The 20,880-nt window shown below is 42.9% G+C and overlaps 1 protein-coding gene and 1 long non-coding RNA gene across 2 annotated transcripts in view; one reads left to right on the top strand and one right to left on the bottom strand.

Moving 5' to 3' along the window:
* The first annotated feature begins 2,948 nt into the window (after window positions 1-2,948).
* On the top strand, window positions 2,949-5,110 carry LOC108878271 (uncharacterized). The gene is made up of 2 exons (XR_001960210.2): window positions 2,949-2,999; window positions 3,266-5,110. It is a non-coding gene; the product is annotated as an uncharacterized LOC108878271 (long non-coding RNA).
* Window positions 5,111-12,316: 7,206 nt separating this feature from the next.
* The window catches only part of LOC108878472 (E3 ubiquitin-protein ligase HERC2), a 286,295-nt gene continuing 277,731 nt past the window's right edge, over window positions 12,317-20,880 (bottom strand). The window contains exons 13-15 of the mRNA XM_051075311.1: window positions 17,700-17,812; window positions 14,839-15,270; window positions 12,317-14,187 (exon numbers count right to left, since the gene is read on the bottom strand). Coding sequence (XP_050931268.1) covers window positions 13,825-14,187; window positions 14,839-15,270; window positions 17,700-17,812 — 908 coding nt within the window. The 3' untranslated portion in view covers window positions 12,317-13,824. The remainder of the gene's footprint in view (window positions 14,188-14,838; window positions 15,271-17,699; window positions 17,813-20,880) is intronic.

Below are 20,880 nucleotides of genomic sequence, written 5' to 3'. Positions count from 1 at the left end.
AGGGAGGGGGGCTCGAGGTGTGTGTGTGTGTGTGCGTGTGTGAGTGTGTGTATGTGTGTGAGTGGGGGTGCTTCTTTTTTGTCCAAATCTGATCCCCAAATTATTCTGGGGGCTCAGATTGGTGTGAAAGGGACGAGAAGGTCACTTGAAATCGCCTTTTATCCGCTGGCTTTTTTTCTATGGATCAGCAACTTTCAATAGACATAATCTAATCGCTCTTAATGGAAACGCCATTCATGAGAAATAGTGGAAATATCGTGGAGCCTATGGGCAGCGGCCATTTAAGACCGAGGCATTTAACAGGCAACAAGAGTTCACAAAATAGCATGGCTATTAATTATTTACTGCAAAGTGGATCTCCAAAACAGTGAAAAGTTTACATAGCAGATTAAAACTGACATGTGCAAACAGCAATCTGTGTATTCATGGTATACGTAACTTTATGTATTATAATAAAGCTGCTCATTTTTGTTATTTCATCTTTGTTTAAGTTATCTTTTTGCCCTGAAGGACTTTAGTTTAACTGTAAAATTGCATTACCCCGCGAATCATCCTCGTTCCTATGTAGATATTATTGTTTATTTCCTCATTATTTTTAATATGGCCTCGCCTCTCCAGAGATTTGAGATCCTTCACTTTCAGACGTGATGAATGAAAGTCTCTTTCCAGGGTTTTTGCATCCCAGACTATAATTGAGGACAATAACTGCAATGACTTTCCCAATTAGGCTTGAGGTTGGAGTTAAGTTAGAGGGACTGTCAGTTTATGCTATGGGCAATGGCTTTATTGCTCACTAACCATCATTTCTTTAGAGCCTATGTGCTAATTACTTTGGATGGTCCCAGAGACGGAGATTATAAATCCATTAGCACTCAAACCCTCGTGGTTCCACAGTACACACACTGTAATTTTGTAGTACACCAAAAAACCAAACTTTAAGTACCAGAAGCTAGATGAAGGGAAACAGATTTTCAACAGTGTGTGCACTTCTCAGGGATCCACTGTGAACGGAAGCCTAGCGTATATCAATCAGCAGCTAAACTGAAACACTGAGTAAACTAAGCAGAACAGAAAATGAAGTGACAGGGGAAAATGTTTTATCACAGGAGGTTTGACTGCCCGTGGCCGGTGGTTAGGTTTAAAGAAGACCTGTTTATATTACTGCGTCAACCTAATGCACCATTGTAATCATTAATGATCAACACAACACCATTTTAATATCGTGGGTTCTATTTTTATGTTTGGGAAATCATTTATTCTTATTCCCCACGTGCCTGTGAAACATCCAGGGAGGGATGCCGCCTTAAGGAATAAAGTGAATTAAAATAAGACTTAATACCTGTTTGACTGCGTTTAAAAGGAGGAAACACAAAAATCGGGAGGTGCGTGAAGGCATCTCGCCCTTAAAGTAATTTATTTCAAGGAAACCGGAGGGCAAAGGTGGAATTCTTGAGAAATTCAACAAGGATAAGGGAGCTTTAGGAATTCTGCACGCAGATTACCTTTCATCCCATCCTCACATTATCCGACAACACACAGTAGAAATATAGCTCCGCGACAAAAGAGCGAGATTACCCTCCGACACAGAAGAGTGCAAAACAATTTTAAAGAAGTATGGCGATTATTAAGGGAGGGGGCGAACGCAGGGAGAGAGAGGGACAGCAGGAAGAGGAGAGCGGAGGGAGAGAGGGTGGGTGGGGGGTCAGCACAGCGGAGGAGTGATTCCCTGTGTGCTTTCAAAGGGGGGAGAAGAAAAAAAAGATGACATGAAGCTGATACATACAGTGTCCCGTCACTGTCGTGGTGGCGAGGTGGATGGTGGACCTCTCTAAAAAGAGTTTACCCACCTATTTATACTGGCATCAATATTTATGGCAAGTAAACGCACATCAAACAAAATATGAAACCGAGCAAAACTGAACGAGGACAGAATCGTTTAGAGGGATATGTAAACAAATTAGTTCTCTTTCTCTTTTGGCAACTTTCACAGATTGTTGTTTATACTGTCGGTTGTGATGTCTTGAACTGATTGCTGACGCTGGGTCAGAGTTTGCCCTCCCACCCCTCCTTTTGGTTTAACTTGTTTGGTTGTTTAACTAAATGAGTGGCATCACATCAGCACATTATTTTTTTTCCTACAATTTTTTTTTTCTAAAAACCAACACACAGCAGGGGCTTAATTAGAAATGTAGTGTAGCTGAACCATCAGCATGCTGGAGCTGAGAATGACTGAGCACACTGGTGCAGTACATCAGTACAGAGAGAACAGAAAATAATTTCCCTGCAAACTCTCAGTGGCAGTTGGAGTCAGAAACATATTTGTATATTTACATTTAGCAGCCCTGAAAGTCGTTTGTGCCATAAATGAAAATATACAATAACATGAAGCTGCAATTCAAGTTTTTCTTTAATTTTAACCCCCCTAAACAACTGTGAAATATTATCTATTATTATGCTAAAATATAGCACAGGTAACACGGCAACTGTGTGAAATACATATATTTTTTGCACACATTTCTAACTGAAAACAATATCAACACTAACGCTAACTTTAAACTAAAAGATACCCCTCTCTCTCACACCCACACACACGAACAAAACCCCCTTGAAATTTTGTGCATTTTCATATGAAAGGTGTGTGTCTGGTGTTTGCGCGTGAGGGCACATGTGTGTGAAAAGACATGTGTGAAGTGAAGGTGTGGAGGTGGCCTGTGTTTAGTGTCCAGACCTGGCAGATTGTGACCTTATCAATGTGAAACTCTTAAGATAAATTATTCATAGCACCTGTTTGATGTCTCCGGCCAAAGAATGACAAAGGTGTAAGATTTAAGATGCATCTCAGAGCCATGAATATCAGCTGCTGTGCTACCTGTCTCTTTTCTAGAGCAGGGAAAAGAGGGAGGGATGCTGCATTTTAAACAACAAAAATGATCAATTTGTCTCCTAACAGGAGGGTGCAGGAGTAGAGAGAGAGAGAGACCAGAGAGCAGCCATGGAAAGTAAGTATATGATACATTAATAAAACTCGGCTGTAACCCAATCTACCATTTGCAGTGCGCAAGGTGTGGCTTCTGTCTTAATGTCATGTGACTCACAGGTGTCCAGTGATTATGTCGGTCACTGAAGTGGGCCACCCACATTGCCTGTGCCTGCCTTACCCTCGCTTTAATTTGAAACTTGAAGCAGAGAGTTTGTGTAGAGTGACTCAGTGGAGCTAAAACTTTGCTCTTTGTAACCAGGATCTGTGTTGTGTGTGTCCTCGCAGGCAGAGAGCGACATGGCGGCCAGGCGAAACAAAGGGGGGACGTGTCTGTGTGAGGCAAGGACTAACACTGGGATGAGACATAATTTATGGCGAGTGCTGTTTGATTATAGGACAGTGACGGTGAAACCACTGCTTAGCAGCAGAATGTTGGGTTCATTTGGCATGACAGCCCTGTACTGACTGTACATGTGGTAAATATAACATTAAAGGTAAGTTAATAGCCACTGTCAAAATGGATTTTAACAGGTTGCCCTGTTTGAATTTCACTGCTCTGTTCAGATTTTCTTTTAAGTACATTACTTGAGTGTGTGTTTATCAAGTCAAGCTTTTTACTCAGAAATGAATCCAAGCATCCTGGAACTCAAATTCTTTTTTGATTATTTCATTTCTTTCCTTTTTTTTTCTTGGAGAAAGACCATACTATGCTTTTTGGGAACCTGGCAGCTTATGTTTTCAAAGCTAGAGGTCAACATAACACTCAGTATTAATAAAACAAATACGACTGGATGGATATTCATGATGATATATACAGATGTACTGTGCATGAGCTTGAATCATGTGTGAGAGAGTGCTGAAGGAGAGCAAAGGGGGAGACACTCTCATGCGTTTGTGTGTTTACTTGTCTCCGTGTGTGTGATAGCCAAGTCAGTTTCTCTCAGATGTTCCCTTTGACCTTTGACCTAAGACTTGGGGTCAAGCCCTGACAAATGAGATGGTCGAGTTTTGGCCAGAACTGCAAACATTCCACAACAATCTTGTGTCCTCCTCCCCTCTCCTCATATCCGTCATTCCTCACCCCTTCATTCCTCTCACTATGTCTCTTCCTCTCAACTTAGAGACAGAGAAAGTTCTCACTGCACACAAACATGTTTTATTGTATTTGCTGTGGGGATCTTAAAGCACGTGTCAAATTAAGAATTACAGCATTAGTTAAATTTTATATCCCTGACATAAACCCTGTTTACAGAAGTTGAGAAAACAAAAGAGTGTGATCACAGAGGAGAAGCTGTGTTGAAAATTTGGATATTACAACTCTGCACTTTGAAAGCACACTGTGCGTGTTTGGAAAGCTTGTCAGTGATGTCAAGGATGAGAAATGTTGCAGTGTGGTTTTTTACACACGCTGCTGGCTCTAGCATTTCCGGCAACATTTCTCACTCTGCCTCCCTCACACCATCCGCTCTACTGCAATATCCCCACATTTTTCCATCTTTTCACTTCTTCCCCTACCCTCCCTCTCTCCCTTCCTCCCTCCCCACTCGCCTTCTCTCTGTTCTCTGACCACTCTTGCTCCCTTTACCCTTCCTCTCCTCTGCCCCACCCTGCCCGATCTCAACCTTTCCCTCCCTTCTTCTCTTCTTCCAGCACGCTCACCAACCCCCCTCGCTTTTTCCTCCACCCACAATTTTCTCTGATTTTCTAACATGCCATTCCACAGAATGCTACCACCTGTGTTTTTAAGGGGAAAAGGGGGCTATTGGTATTCCTCTTCTGGAAGCTGGTTAAGGTAAGTGGCACCACCTATTACAATGACAGGGCAAATAATGGCTCTGGTTGTTGTGTTTCTGTATTAACTTTTTTTTCCATGCTATGACCCCGGCTTCCTAAGCATCACCACCCTCCATCAGAGCTTTAGCTACAAGTCACTGCTGTAAAAACACACACAGTCACTATCAATGAATGTCAGCAGAGCAGCCACAGTGCCACAAAGGATCCTGGAGACCAACAAAGCCGGCTGATACAGTTGAGTGGATCATGCTCTTGAACTTGCTTTCATAATGATGTAATATTACTAAAAGGCAATGCAACACAGCAAAGATCTTAATAAAAACACATCAATCTCAATATGTGTGTGTGTGTTTTTTTTTCTTTCTTCACTCCCAGTTGAATTGTGATATCATTTGATGTCGGCTGTTATGTGATTCATCGGAGGGTACAGCTGCTTCACATGGATCTTGGCCTGGACAGGACTGTTTCCTCACAGGGCAGCTGATCACATGACTCAGTCACATGGATAGATCTGAGCTCTAATTGGCCATGCACTGGCGCATCACTGTGGCGAATCTGGGCGCATGTATACAGCTCTCTGCTTTGAATAGCAAAATGGTGGGCTGAGCTTTGGTGTAGTTTTGCCTTCCCAGGCAAGAGGGCAGTGAGCTTCCTGCATGTCTGTGGGTGGGGACACCTGGACCTTGGTCTGTTGCTATGATGATCTACAATGCAAAATAATATGTCATCGCAAGGACAATGCACATCGCTGCATAAGGAAAGTGAAACAATGCAGTGCCACATAATGAAGTTGTGGCTGGGAATGGTAAGAAAAGAACAGAATCATTGCAGGGCTCTAGCATCTTCCTGATTCCCCTCTCATCCTCCTTCCACCTCATGGCCCCTGTCTCTACATCTCTTTTTTCACACGCCAGTTATGTCCATGCATTAATGACCAGTTAGCTGCCTGTATAAAGCTCTATTACTCTCTACCATCAGCGATCAGCTTGGTGGGGTTAAAACCAGGCAGCAACTGACAGGCAACAGGGAAACTGTGTGTGGGCATTTGTGTGTAATCATGGCCATGTCCATGGTGCAGCTCAGCTGACTGTGTTTACGTCCCCTTTCTCCTCCTTCTGCTCTGTATGTCCACAGGCAGCTCAAGGATGTAAAGGAAGGGCTCAGAGCCACTTGATTCCCTGCCACCACCCACCGTTACCCCAGTGTTACCGTAGCATGGATGTCTGCCCCTGTCCCCCAGGGCCTCGGTACCGCTCTCCCCCACCCCTCCGCAAACCGGCACGCACCCACCAACCCAGTCCCCCGACCCCCAATCCCTCCACCTCCCTGCCTCGCTCCCTGATTCAGTGTGTAAAAGCGCCCCCTGAATGATGGATTACTGTGTCACCGCAGCCTGCGAAGGATTAATTTGTTTCATTGATTTCTCTTTAGGCAGAATGCCAGCGTCTGCCGCTTCCCACCTTTTCCCCAAGACTCGCAGCTGTAATAGACGGTAATGGCCTAAGACAAATCAACCCGTTTCTTGTAAAAATAGCACCAAATAACCCTCCCCACCCCACAGCCTGCACTCTACTCACTAGCACATCGGGGGGTGGCATGGCGGTGGTGGGATATCGGGGAGTGGGTGGGGGCGAGTGGGTGTTTGATTCATCCTCATCCTCATCCTCCATCTCTATCACTCTATCTGGCTATCCGTCCATACCACCATACCTCCTTATCCTGTGCTGAGCCAGAGGAGACCATCCAGTCACTCTAACAAAGCCATAAGTCTGCCGTACTTACAGCTCCCTCTCAGGCCTCACAATGGATGGGTAATGACAGCGCTGTCTGGAGGGGGCTGTGGGAGTTGGGCCATTCTCTCCAGTAATGGAAGCAGTTACTGCCATTCCCTACACACCTGCAGGAACAGCTAACTGCTAACCACTGTGATCTATGGCAAGGCCTTACTGCACTCGGCTAAGGTTGAAGTGTTGTACTGACACCAGTGAATTAGGGCATGTCTGCACAACACATCTTTCTGTCTTTGCTATAGTTATCCTATTGTAAGCAAAGAGCGATGGAAAAGTATCAGAGTTATTTATAAACAAATCTGTGCCAATGAATAAGTGTTGGTGTAGCTCTCAACACTGCTGACTGACAATCCAGCATTCCTGATATTCACTGATTTAAGGCAGACATAAGATACTGCCACATCTTTACTACGCTGTCACTGCTTTGAACGATGGGAACCCCAAACTGCCTGTAACATTAAGCACACCACTACAGGCCGACTGTCCTCGAATGCTTTCCAATCCCACAGAGATTTATGAGCAGAACCAGATCCATTAATCCATTGTTGATTTGCTGTGGCTGCCCTGCAGGGTTTTTGGGATCAGATATCATACAGTGCTGAAACTCACCCCGTTGTGCAGCAGCGTCGATGGTAACACCCTGACTGTTGCTACAAATGTTACACCAAATATTAGGAAATTACATACAAGTCAGTGTTTCTCATTTCTTAAACTTGTGGCACTCTGCTTCATTCACACACACAATGTGACAGAAAACACTGTCACTTACATTAAAAACTACAACATAAAACAGAGTGACAGCCCATAGAGGGCTCAGTATGAGTGAATTAGAGCTGGTACACAATGTGATAATGACCCAGGCTGCAGGGAAATCTCATCAGCTCCCTGCAATCAATTTAACAGTGTTTACAAAGCCACAGACTGAGGTCTGTGCTTGGGGACAGAGCAGTGGTCACCTGGTGTTCCACTAGATCCCCCTGCTAAGCTGGCCTCTCCTGGGTAAACCTCCACAAAGCCCCCTCATGTCTGACACCACCAGGTCCCTCAAATACTCCTCTCAGACAGAGGATTAGGTAATCTCACCATGATACTGTCTTTTTCTCTTTTTCTATCATTTTTTCCCTCTCTGTCACTCTCTCTCTACCCCTCCATTCTCATACATTACATCCTCCCTCCTGCTCTCTCTCTCTCTCTCTCTGAACTGTTGAAGTGCTTGTTCTACTCGGGGCACATCTATCCTCAGGGGTCCTTACATTCTTAAGTGCCTCCAGAAAAGGTTAGTTGGCAGGTAATTGTCCAGCTGTGGTCAGGCTTATCTTAATTGTGGGTGCTTCAGTGCAAGCTACACTTCCTTTGATGAAGAGACTTACGTGGAATAAAAAAGGAAGATAGGAGGAAGAGACGAAAGAAGGACTTACAATTTTGAAGTGTATTTGATATCTTCCCTTTGGTTGTTTGTTTTTAGCACTTTGTCAGTCAAAGATGAGCAATATGTCAGAGTATAATTTTTTTCATTTTGTGTTTTTGTGTCCATTTTGTTTCCATTTTTTTAATAAAACGAACTCAGTATGTGTTTTGACTATTGATCCTTCACATGCATAGTGGAAAAAGCAATGCTGACCTCATGGTGTTAAAATCTAAATGACTAGGTCTTTGGCTGTTCTAAATCTATACCTCTATTAGCCATCTGATCATAGATATATATATCCATGTCGATAGGAGGCTTTAGGGGGGTTAGTGTTTGCATTGCCCCAGTCAAAGGTCGTGACTGACCAATAAAATATTTCCAGAGCACCATCAATAACTCCGACATGCAGACTAATACAGTATGGGACTGTGGGTAGGGGGAGGAGGCCTGCTGTGTGTCTTCGAGCAGAATGGATGAACAAGAGGCCAAAAGGTTACTGGACAGACTTTGGCCCCCTGCCCCTGCACCCTCTCATATGAGCATTTGATAGCGACAGGCGCAATTATAAAGGTATACTTCAGACAGGTCAAATGGGAGAGGGCAAAGTGCAGAACCTTTAAAGCACTGGCTGGAGTCAAAGGTTAGGACGGACATAGGACATCATAGAGTGCCGCTGGGCAAGGGGTAATGGAACCAGAGCTGTAAAGAAACAGCCAGATGAGAAGGGAAAAAGGGATCTCTTCATTTACGTGATATCTCCATAGACAGAGAAAATTACAGGAGCTGCTCATGATCAGAATCTCAATTAATGGCATTAAATGTTGTTTGGCTTGACTATGGTAACCACTTGTGTGGTGTGTGTGTGCATGGTCATATACTGTACGTTGTCTGAGAAGCCATCAGGCCTCATGGCTATTAAATATGAATAGCCCAAGGTCAGGGAAGGTCGTGGTAGGCATTTAGCACCAGTGACCAATGCCAAACGTAAAGGTCAAAGTGGAATTGCCTGAGTCGGAGCAATACGATGTTTGCTCGTCCACATTTATGCATCCCATTGGCAGTGATTTATGGAGGGAGATAAGCGTACGGATGGGAAGAAAACACTCTCTTTCTCCTATCCCGTCAGACTCGGTAAATATACTACTCACTCATATCAATCACCATGTCACAGTGAATCGCCACTGTATGCTTCCTGCTCAGATTAAAAACTGCCTTTGTCTTCGTCTGCCTTCTCCCTCCAGCTCTGGGGAACACACTGGCGGTATTGTTGCTATTTCACAAGCTTTATATTAGCATTTCAAACAGCTGTGGTACAAAAGTAGTGAGTATGTTCAAAGTCAGCGGAATTCTTTAGTTATGCGCCATAGTCTATGGATAGATTCCATACTATATCAATCATACACTATAGAAGGTCCTCAATTGATCTCAAAAATACTGAGGGGAAAATGGTATGTCTTAAAAAAAACCTGTTATGTGACAAAATGGTTTTTAAAAATGTAATGTCTCTTTGCGTCTGTTTATTTCCTCAGAATGCTGTTTTTATTCTGTTTTAATAGGCTTCCATGCATTTGGTTTGCCTGAGAAAAACGTTAAGCCTCTATGCTGTTACTTTCACCAGAATTCCAGGGCATTTACAAGAGTTCAGGTTGGAGCAGGTTTTATGCTTATAAAACGAATCTCTGCCAATTAAGATCAGTTTCCACTCCTCTGTCCTCTGCAGGACTAAATTCCTGTGCTGCAGCCAGATGAGGCTGCTCAGCATTTTGCAGGAGCAGCCGCTCTGGGGGTACCATGCCTGGGCCAGCGATTAACTCTATATCCCGGCTTTTAGAATTTTGTAGGCCTCTTGAACATGAACATGCTCCCCATGTCCCTTTGGCTCCTTAAATGTGAAAACCAGCCCGTCACTGGTGCACCACAGCCTTTGCGAACTACCCCCAAGTGGTTCAGAATCCAGCCAGAGAAAAGTCCAAAAAGAAAACATGCTTTTGAACTGCCGGCCAAAGCGGAAACATGGTCTAGTAAGCTGCTTTTTAACCTGAACCATAAAGACCTATTTTCCTTTCTTCCAATAGTAATAAATTTGCTCTTTTTCCTTTATTACACGTTATGTTTTTCCATGGTAAGATCAAAGGGTGATAATGCGCGACACCATAGGCACCAGTGTAAATTACCTGACACTTTCTGTTTAGCTCTCCATTAGTCTGTACTTCAGCTTGCATGCAGCCTGAATATGACAAAAACCTCTTTAGCACCAGACAAACTGCAGCAGCCAAAGTGTAGAATGTTTCTCCTCAGGAAATCATATCAATTTCATTGTATCGACTGTAGAGGTCAGCTTTGAGGATCAGATTCTTACCATTTTAATACCAGCGATGACATTTGCCTACACACCAGCCGTTACACCATCTATCCTTCCCTCCCTGTGAGAACAACAGTTCTAAAGCCGTTTATATACAGGATGAGTTCTGTACGATCTGTCACATTCATCTCTATTTCCCATTCACCATGGGGCATTTGAACCACATCAGAATCTATTACCACCATGCAGATTCAGCCCCTGCTGACAATACAAATCATGATAAGATGGAGCAGTGACTCCATAAACACCCTCGCTTATATATCACATCATATGAGCTGGGCTGGATAGCACATCCTACTTGTCATCCCTATGTGTTTGTCTATTTATATGGATGGACTAAAGGTATGGATATCATTACATCTCTGTCTATCTTTAACCTGTGTCTGTTACTATCCCATTCAAACAATAGATATAAATAGTTGTGTGTGTGCGTACGTGTATGTATGTGTGCGTTTGTCTGTGGGAGCATCCATCACTCAGCAGGAGGAGTTCCAACTCAGCTGCTTGTGAGGAGAGATTTATGCTGTAATGCATCAAATCAACAGACCTTTACAGTAAAATATGATTTTATCAATATGCCTGATCAATAGTGCATGCAAGACGCTGTGTAATTATTACAGAGGTCCGTATCAATAAAACTGTCACGCATGACCTCCTGCCAAAGGCTATGGAGCTGGGAGTCACAGAGAGTCGAAGAAAGGTTCATGTTGTGGCCCTGAGATGTTTGATTACCTGTACATAAGGTCATACATTTGATGTGCTGTAACTTATCACGACATGCTTGGCTGAGATGAGATTCAGGCAAGGAAAGTTTTACCCGCACTGACAAACTGCTGCATGGCAACACATTTAAAACTATGTTTATATGCTGTGTTTTACTGACCAATTAATAGCGCCAGGTCTGTTTAAAAACAGTCATTGCCAGTGAATTGTGTTTCCTTGCACCTCTGCAGACATTAGAGATTATAGATGATAGAGACGCAGATGAGTGTCTTTACTGGAGTGAGGCTCATTTGTCCTGAAGCAAGGCAATCCAAGAGTGGAAGAAAGACTGTCAAAAAGAGCTTTGTATTACACTGTAGTGGGAAGACTCTGCATTAACACACACATACACACACACACACACACAGCCACATACACACACATACAGTACACCAGAGAGAGAGCGTGAGGCAGGGACCAATGAGGCAGTTTATATCGGGATTTTGTTTCACAGCCACGGCCTCCTGGGAGAGAGGGGTCTGCCAATAACACTTAAGAGACAGAGCAGGAAAAGTAAGTGCTTTTATTACAGCTCATCACTCATGTAATTTCTGGCAGCATTTGTGATTACAGATCAAGTGATTGACTAACTACACATTCGGCGGCTGAGTTATGAACCGGGTGCCTACCATTCCAGCCCAGGCAGATTCTCTGTGTCAGCTGTAACTCATCCTCTCTCAGGGTGCTAAATCAAAGAGCACACTGCGGCCGGAAGAGTTAAATAATAACTTGAGCTTTATTGTAAATCTGTCAGAAATTAAACCTGCACAGATGTCGTCTTGGCCCTGATGTTGTACTGCATGGGGTGAAGAGGCTGGATGGAGGGGATCAATATAGGGCCCCCGATGGAGGTATTGATGGATGACAGATGAAGTTGGTGTGTACGCACGCGTGTGTTTGTGCTACGGGTGTGTATATGTGTGTTCGTAAGGGGTAGGATTGAATCACCCTGGGGTTAGGTAGAGAGCACGGCTCAGGGTGTTTAATCGACAGGTCTCACCTTGAATCGATTGGCAGGAGTCTCGCAGGGCAAAGACGTGATACACACAACCAACACTTTCTCTCTCTCTCTCTCACACACACACACCAAAACAAACTACAAGGAGGTGGGAGAGATGATGGGGTGGGATGAGGATGGATGTCTCAATGCCATCATTACTACATGCCTGTATGTAGTTGGTTTTGAGTTTGCTGCTCACAAAAGTAAATCTAAGACTCAATTAAATGGCACTTTTATTATTTTACTGATCACTCTCCTTGAGAAGCAGTTCAATGAGCTTTAAATACCTTTGCTTAGGTTTACAAAATTAACATTAGTATCCTTTTGTACCTTTAAGAATTAAAGTAAAAAATAGCTTTGATGTCCACATGTATTCTTTGTCCAACTGAAATGATGACTACTCCAAAGAAAGCAAAACAGGAACAATAACGAATCCAGTCAAAATTTCAACATACCTAATAACTTGCAGGTGGTAAAAGTAATTGAAAACTTTATGCAATGATTTGTAAATATAAAATCAACCCCAAGTGATAAAATATTTTTACTAATTATTTTTACAACTACTATTATTATTGTCCTCATTAGCAGCAGCAGTAGTAGTATAAGTAATATAAATAATTTATAAGAATTAATTAAAGTTTTATTTGTCTACATTTCTGACTGATTAGTCTAACCCAACACTGCCACGGTGCCAAGTTATTAACAAAAGGTCCTTATGTTAAATGCAGATAATGAAAAAAACATCACATGCACTACTTGAAATTAAATCCTGACAAGAGGAATTACCATGTGGTTGTGGTTGAGACTGTGGCAAAGAACCAGTTTGCATACAGTACAAGGCTAATGAAGGACTTCTCTCTCAGAAACATGAAAAACAAAACAGAGCAAAGCAAGTTCAAAGGAAGCTCTGTTTCCTGTAATGATCCTATTTACTTAGAGAAACCTCATCATATAGTATTATCTCTGCAACAAATCAATTTCCTCACACTCAAAAGAGCCGTAGTAGCATGCACATGTGACTCATACTGCAGAGATGGGCAGCCATGAAAACACTCCACCGTGAAATGTCTTACAAGAGGCCAAGATCTGAGAGGGCGTTATGTCTTTAATAAACAACATACTGTAAGTATTAAAATGAATGTGGCTCGGTAGTGTGTAGTAGGGTAAAAAAAAAACCCTCAGCCCTCTCAAGTTCTGTTGAAATGTGGTGATTCAAGGACTCTGCAACTCCTACACGCAGCTTTGACTGTAAGAGCAAAGTCTAATGCTTTCAGATGAGGTCAAGGTTCGTGAGTGTCGTTGACTGAGATGGTTTGTAAGAGGAGCATACATGTATTTGCCAAATCACAGTGTGGGGTAAAGTGGAGCCCTTTAAAGCTGATCTGAAATCTGTTTTGGAGAGCTCTTGCAGAGCAAAAGAGGCTGTTTTGTCAGTCACCTTGGAGCCAAAAGTATTTAACTTTGTATGTGGTCTCCAGAAAAAGCATTATCAAGTAGATAATAGAGTGCACATTCTCTCTCCATAGCCAGCCATTTTCAGGAACTATTGGTTAAAAATGTTGATGATTTCATGGATGAGTTGTGTATTATCTGGGAGGTTATATGATAAACATATTTTGATTTCAAGTAGTCCACATAACCTGACATAAAAGGATAAATATATAAGTTTCAAACATAATAGATAACTAGTTTAGGGCCACTGGTGGACAGAACTGGGTCTGCAGATTTTTATAGATTTTTCCAAGAAGTGTTAAAGGAAGAAAGTGCTCCTCTGTGTGTAGGACAGTACCTGAGTGGTTCAGAGGAGGAACGAGACGGAGGAAGAGAGGTTTCGATGTGTGGTCCGAGCTGGAAAGAAGGGGACGTCTGAATTTGTTGTCCAGGGGTCAGATGAAGAGAAGAATTGTAAATCGGAGACTCAATGCCAGTGAGCAGTCTTGTTCTTGAACGGTGACAAGAGGCTACCCTGTGAGTTCCAGGACCCGCGCATATCTCAGGAGGTCTGGGTTTGGGTCTGAGCTTGGGACTCTGCAAACTGCTGCTATCAGTTCCAGATTTTTGGACCAGTTCAGTCAGATGTGTAGATCTCTCCTGGAAAGACAGACATATGAGAAAAAGAACACAGATGCGAGAACACATCTGAAAACAGTCTACTTTGTACTTGCTATTTGCTTTTGAGTTGCTGGGGAAATTACTTGATGCTATACTATGATATAAAAAATCACAAAAATTAAACAATACGTCTGTGTTTTTTTTTCTACATTTGATCAGTCTCAAAGGAATGTAAAGGCTTTTTAACATCCTTGTTCACTGCTTACCATTTCTAAGTTAATGATTGTGCAGTAGCCCATCTCTAAAGTCACACTTCAAGTCTGCTATCCAGTTAATGAATGTGAAAGCTATTCAACACCGCCACTCAAAGTTCAAAACCACTTACTGTAGCACTCTCAGAAATGTGTAGTATAACAAATAAGGGGTTGAGGGCCAGCAGCCCTGTGACGTTTCCAGGTCATCCAGTTTCCATTCACTCTCTACTGTCAACTATCTAATAAAAGTAAAAACTATGTTTGGATTATACTCACTGAGACAAAAGGGGTAAAGTAAAAGAAATAAAATCTAACATGTGCAAACATGGACATTTGTTTCCCTTTGAAAACATATGCACCTTTCTCATGGGAAACACAACAGTGACAAGCTGGACCATTTAGATTTGTTCTTTGTGATAACCACACTGACACTCACCAATTGAGCCTCAGCTAAAACTCTGCAATGAGCTTGCTGTCCTATCAGTAGCCGTGGCAAGGTGCTGGCAGTGGGCTTATATTGCTCTCCCTCTGACCTAGGTAAAAGATGCAAAGTGGTGAAGACTACGTCTCTGCTTGCTCTGCTTCTGCGTGGTTCTTTTCTCAGCTCCAAAGGCCCTGCTGCTCTGCAACCCTCCCTCTCATTTCCTTGGTCGGATGTGATTGATGAGTGGCCATTTCCTCTCCTGTCCATCCCCGTTGCAGCCCTGGCTATGGCAAATGCTGAATCGTGTAACGCTCCATCTCCCTCATCTTTGTTTGGTCTTTCTTCATGTTTTTCTTTTTCGTCTGCACTCTCACTTTTTTCATCTTTCTCCTGCTCCTCGGAGCTCTCTGGTTTCTCCAGATCCTGAATACTACACTTGAAGTCCTGCCAGGAGAATACACAGCATCCATTTAGGTTGTGACACAGGTTTCTTAAATGCATAGTCAAATGAACTTAACAACAAAACAGACAGCCTTTCAAAGTAGGTGTTTAACTATATCAGCTGCAAAAAAATAAAGTTAAGCCTCCCAGTAGCAATAAATGTAACTATAAATGTGCATCTTGGTAACTCAGAAAGTGTTGTGCGCTCTTAGTTGGCTTGCTAACGTTTGTCACTGGCAAGACGACATGCAGGTAATTAGCTCAATTTTTTTAGAGTTGGATGGTGTGTGAACACTACAGCTTGACAGTGAGGATGGGAATTCAGGAGTGCTGGGCAAAGTCACTGGGGCTAAGTTAACTGATGGTAGGTAAATCCCTCCAAAATGGCTGGCTGTCTTGTTTTCTACAGACGATGCAATATATGAGTTGTGGAGGCTTTGAGGGTTTTAAGGGGATCATTGACAGAACTGTGCTGAGTAACAAATAATACAACAAGTAATTCAAACAATTCATTTTGCTGTTGAGTAATTGGTGAAGTAATATAATTACTTTTCAATGAATATTTGATTAAACTTTCCAAGTAAGTTGCCCAACACTGGACTCAATGTATCCAGTGTCTGAAAAAGGGAAAAAACATTTGACAATGTCACAGTAGATCAACTACTAAAACTAGGACTTAAGCATGTTATTTCTACTTGAGGTGTACAGCAGTAAGGCTGCATGTATGTGCGCATATACATGTGTATGCTGTATGTCTGTATGTGTATGTGAGGAGAAGAGAGAATTGCTCTGGTAAAGTTGCCTTCACCAATGCACAGTATAATTCTAATTGGCTTTATTAGGGGGCTTAAATCTAATACCAGCCCTGTGCGCTGCCTCAGGCTCTGTGGGTGTGTATGTGTGAGTGTGAGTGTGTACCTCTGATGTTTACGACTCACCAGATCACTCATAGAATGTTTTCTATGTAACAGACATGAGTATATGGACTAACACAACTCTACCACAGCAATAAAACTAGATTCCCTCCTTGGCCTCAGCCTGGCGCAGAGCGTTTCTCCAGTTTGAGAGCAGAACCCCAGTCAATGGGCAAATACAGCATTTAAAGGTTCAAGTTCAATGAAGCAGCAGCACTGTAGCACCAGCTGTAATGATGCAGACTTAAGGCAAGAGGAAAGCTGCATGAAACTGCACCACAACATTTGACCCCATTTAAAAACTTGATACCAATTAGAGAGTTCTGGGTGTAAATTATTTAAGAGATTTCTCAAACTGAACACACACAAATAATTTTATAGGCATGTATGCATGAATGTGCATGTGCATCGACACAGTCTCACACATTAACCTATGAACATATACACACACTTCCTGTGTACACACGCGCATGCACACACACACGTGCGCACACACACACACACACACACACACACACACACACACACAGAGATTCCACCATGCTCTGGAAACAGACTTCTTAATGAAGCCTTCCCCAAGTGAAAGTGGAGCAGAAATACATACTGGCCCATTTCTGCCTTCAGTTCACCCTCCTCTCTGTGCGCTCTCTCTCTCCCCTCACCTTCTCCACATCATTTGTTTTATTCATGTTTCGTTGTCTTTCTCTTTTGTCTCAATGAGTTAAATCACAACCCCTAATTTATGGCTACAGGCAAAGACACTTCTACAAACAAACTGGCTGATGAGAGGGGATGACTGAAAACACACGCGCTGAGCAGTGTGTGTAAATCTTAAAATGTCTGTTACTGTCTTTTTTATCTGTGGTTATTTACATAAGAAATGACAACGTGTGTAAAAGAATGGCTGTGATGCAAAATGAAAAAGGCTGAGCACCGGAGGAGAGGAGAAGTGTGTGTGTGAGAGAGGGGGTGGGGTGGGGGAGTAAATCCAGTGACACTGAGTGGGGAGCACTCAGGTGTGGTGAGAGGATTATACAAAACCCTGAGTATGAATGACAGTAAACACCTGAATGACAGAGAGATGGGGAGGGGCGGGAGCTTGGGTGCGTGTGTGTATGTGTGTGGCTCTGGGTGACAATTTAGTGGTCCTCACTGATATTATGAGAGGTGAGTGAATATATTCACCACTTAATGTTTTGAGGGCTGTGCTGTTTACCCAAGTGCAACTTGTTATATTGCATCACTCATTACTGATATGTTCATTTACAGCATGTATAAAGAAAGTGAAAAAAAATGAATGAAAGAGTACTTGAGAAGCAAACAGTGGATGTGTGAGAATGAGGGTATCAACGAGGCAGGCAGGGAGAGTGGAAGTGGAAGATATCAATCAGGAGCGATCCACTGCAAGAGTTAGGGAGCTGTTGAGTTAGCAAGTGAGTTACAGATTGAGCTATACAGTATGTGAGTAAGTCAATAAAAGGGCTATAGAGCAAGAAAGGGGAGGTGTGTTTATCTTACTTGCACTGTGTTTTCTTTCTCTGTGTGCTCCGTCGGTAGGGGTTTGCTGACAAGGTCTCTGAAGAGAGCTTCACATTCTGGGTGATCATATTCTCTGTTCTTCTCTCTGCTCCCTGAAACACAAACACACCTCTCAACGCTTTAATGTCTTTTTTTGTCTTTTGCTTGTGTTTCTCTATTTCATAACTTCACTATTTAAACATAATTTGTGTCAGTTTCTGTTGCTAGCAAGCTGGAGGCAGGTCAAACTATCTCATGATGCACTGTCAATACAACCCTACTCATTTTTGTTAACATGCATGATTAAGTTGGATATAAAGCTATTTTTTTTGCAAGCTATTAGCAGAAGTGCCAACACATTCGCCCCCCCTCTTGTGGAATGCTCAAATGTGTTTTTAACCTTTGGCTTAAGGTTAAATTCAGAAGAGAGCGATACATGTCGATTCCTAGATCTGCTCTTAGTGAAATCCCTCACCTCTAGAGCTATATCACTGTACAGCGCTGACTCTACATGAAGCGTGACCCCGTTTCCCCCACGGCGACCCCCTCCTTCCCTTCACAGCCTTGGAAGATAGAGGAGCACAGGGGAAAGGCATGCCAAGGCAGTAGACACTTTTAAGCAAAGATTAAAGGTTTTTCTTTTTAATCAGTCATTTGGCAGCGATGTTAGCATTTCACCCTGGTGCGGCTAAGGATCAATTTTTAATGCTGCTGTGCAGAGAGCAGACAGGGTGATTGGCAAGAGAGAAGCTATTTACAAAGGATCTATTTACAAATTTTCCATAGAAATATGCAGAGGGCACAATTGACATCTCTTACAGAATTTTAAATAAGCTTTCTCTCTTTTTTCACTCAGTCACAAGGCACGACCTCTGTGAGCCCCTGATGATCACTGCTCTGCGAGTGTGTATGAGTGCTTGTGTGTGTTCACTCACATGTGTCTCACATGTAAGAATAATAAAGGGATCTACACCTCTCCCTTGTGTTGCCTTGTGTTACATTTCTCCGTGTTTTGCTGCCAGGGGCTGGGTAACTAGGTCAATCAACCCTGGTGTAAACACATCACAAGAATCCACCAAGAACATGCTAATGACAATGACTCTTTTTTAATTTATATCTCTTCTTTCCCCCATCCTCTATGCCACAGTAAAGCTTTATATATATGCAGTATAACTCCTTGAAGGATGTCAACTTAAGCTTGTGTACATCTAAGGAAAAATATTAGCAGGTAGTAGGTAGCTAGCTCCCACACATACCAGATGTAACGCATGCCCTCTTTAGTGACGATAGCAAAAGTTATGACCAAGTAATACAAAGTTTGTTTGTTGTTATTGAATCAAACTGACTTTGTGGAAAGAAATGTTTCTTTGGGAAGGACCAGCACAAAACATAACGGACACAATCCAGCACAAAAGAGGATAGACAACTGTAATCTTCAGACCCACAGAAGTTCAACACTACTGTCTCCTCATGTATCAGTCTTCAAATCTATCCATGAATCAATCCATCCATCCATCCATTATTCAACTGTCCATTCATCCGTTATCCAGCCATCCATTCATTCATGCAGTCAACCAGCCTTCTAGCCGACCAGCCCACACACCATTGATCCAATGATTGACCCTGCACTGGCTGGATCAATACTCTCTTAAATGGCATCATTGTAAGCGCTTAGGCACAATGGCCAGCCGTTGTTTGTGCAGTTCATTTCCAAGGTAGCAAGGCCAGACAGGGCTCTAACCTCAGTCAACTCTCCTTTCTCCTCCACTTACATGATCACACCAAAGAGAGAAGAGAGGGGGCACTGAAAAAGGTATCGAGCAGCGACCATCCTGTATACATGCAACAAAAGGGGCAGTGGTCCATGCACAACTACCTGTAATGACTCGTAGCTATTAGATACTTCAGATAAAGATGCCTGTGGATACAGCAGGTTTACAAACACATAACTGCACTGTTACACAGGCAAGATGGACAAACAAGAGTAATAGCATCCAAACACTTATAGATGAAAGAAGTCATGGGTAATGGTGCAGATCAACATAATGAGGTGCAAACTGAGGGTAAATTTAAATTGAACCACTCTCACGCCAGACAAACATTTTATCTATATAACCATAATATTGCTGTACTACAATTTTGTGTTCTGTTGAGAGAATTACTGTAGATCACTGTAGTAAAGGTATTATTTAAACAATATTAACCTGGAGGAGCAGCAGTATTCAGTAAACTCATGTTCAGTATATCACTGTGTAGCCTATTGTGGCTTGGTGTGCATACAGAAACCCTGTTGGGTTAGAGCTGGGGCTGGGTCTTGGCATTAAATGACTGGGACTCTGACAAGTCTCGGAGTTCTGTCACTGCAGTTCACAGGTCTTGTTAGCCAAGGTGTCGGCAGGGGTGGAAATGACTGTGTGTGAGTGTGTATGTGTGTGTGTGTGTGTGTGTGAGGTGAACATTAGACAGCACTCCTACCTCCACCTCCTCACCTGACACCGGCAATAAAACTAAACAGGCCAAGGTACTATGCTGTGTGTGTGTGTGTGTGTGTGTATGTGTGAGTGTGTGTGTGGATGTGCACATGGAAAAAAGGGGTATGTGTGCTGCAGGGTTGTTGCTGCTGTCACCAATTTGCAGGGGCCTCCAGACGGGAGTTGGAGCAAGGTGACGGAGCTGTGGCTTGATAAACACAGAAGCCCTGCTTCGATTTCCCATCCAGTCCACTTTGGAAACACATGGCTCTTCCTGGGCGCTCCTGGCCCGGGGACGAAGGAGGAGGAGGAGGAGGGGGCAAAAAGGGGAGGAGGGGAGGAAGAAGGAGAGCCACAAGAGAGACATAGTGATGGGTGTGCAGTGAGGGAGAAGAGCAGTCAGGATGAAGGTTGAGTGAGGGAGTAATGGAGGGGAGGTAGAGTATGTAGTAGAGATAGGATGAGGGTAGAAAAAGGTGACAGGACTAGTGGGATCAGGCGTATTGACTTCTAACCAGATGACAGAAGTTCCATGCTTCCATAGACTGAGAAAGAGAAAGAAAAGGTAGATTAAGAAAAAGACTGAGAAAAATGTAAGAGAACTACAAAACAACCCAAAGATTTTTTAAAAGGTTAAAAGACAACAGAGACACACAGGCACAACCTCCTCTTCTCACTCTCAATCTTTCAGTCTCTCATTCCCCCCATCT

The sequence above is a fragment of the Lates calcarifer genome, linkage group LG13, assembly GCF_001640805.2.
Source record: "Lates calcarifer isolate ASB-BC8 linkage group LG13, TLL_Latcal_v3, whole genome shotgun sequence".
NCBI lineage: Eukaryota > Metazoa > Chordata > Actinopteri > Centropomidae > Lates > Lates calcarifer.
The sequence above is the reverse complement of the archived record's forward strand: the minus strand, read 5'-3'. Positions and strand labels throughout refer to the sequence as shown.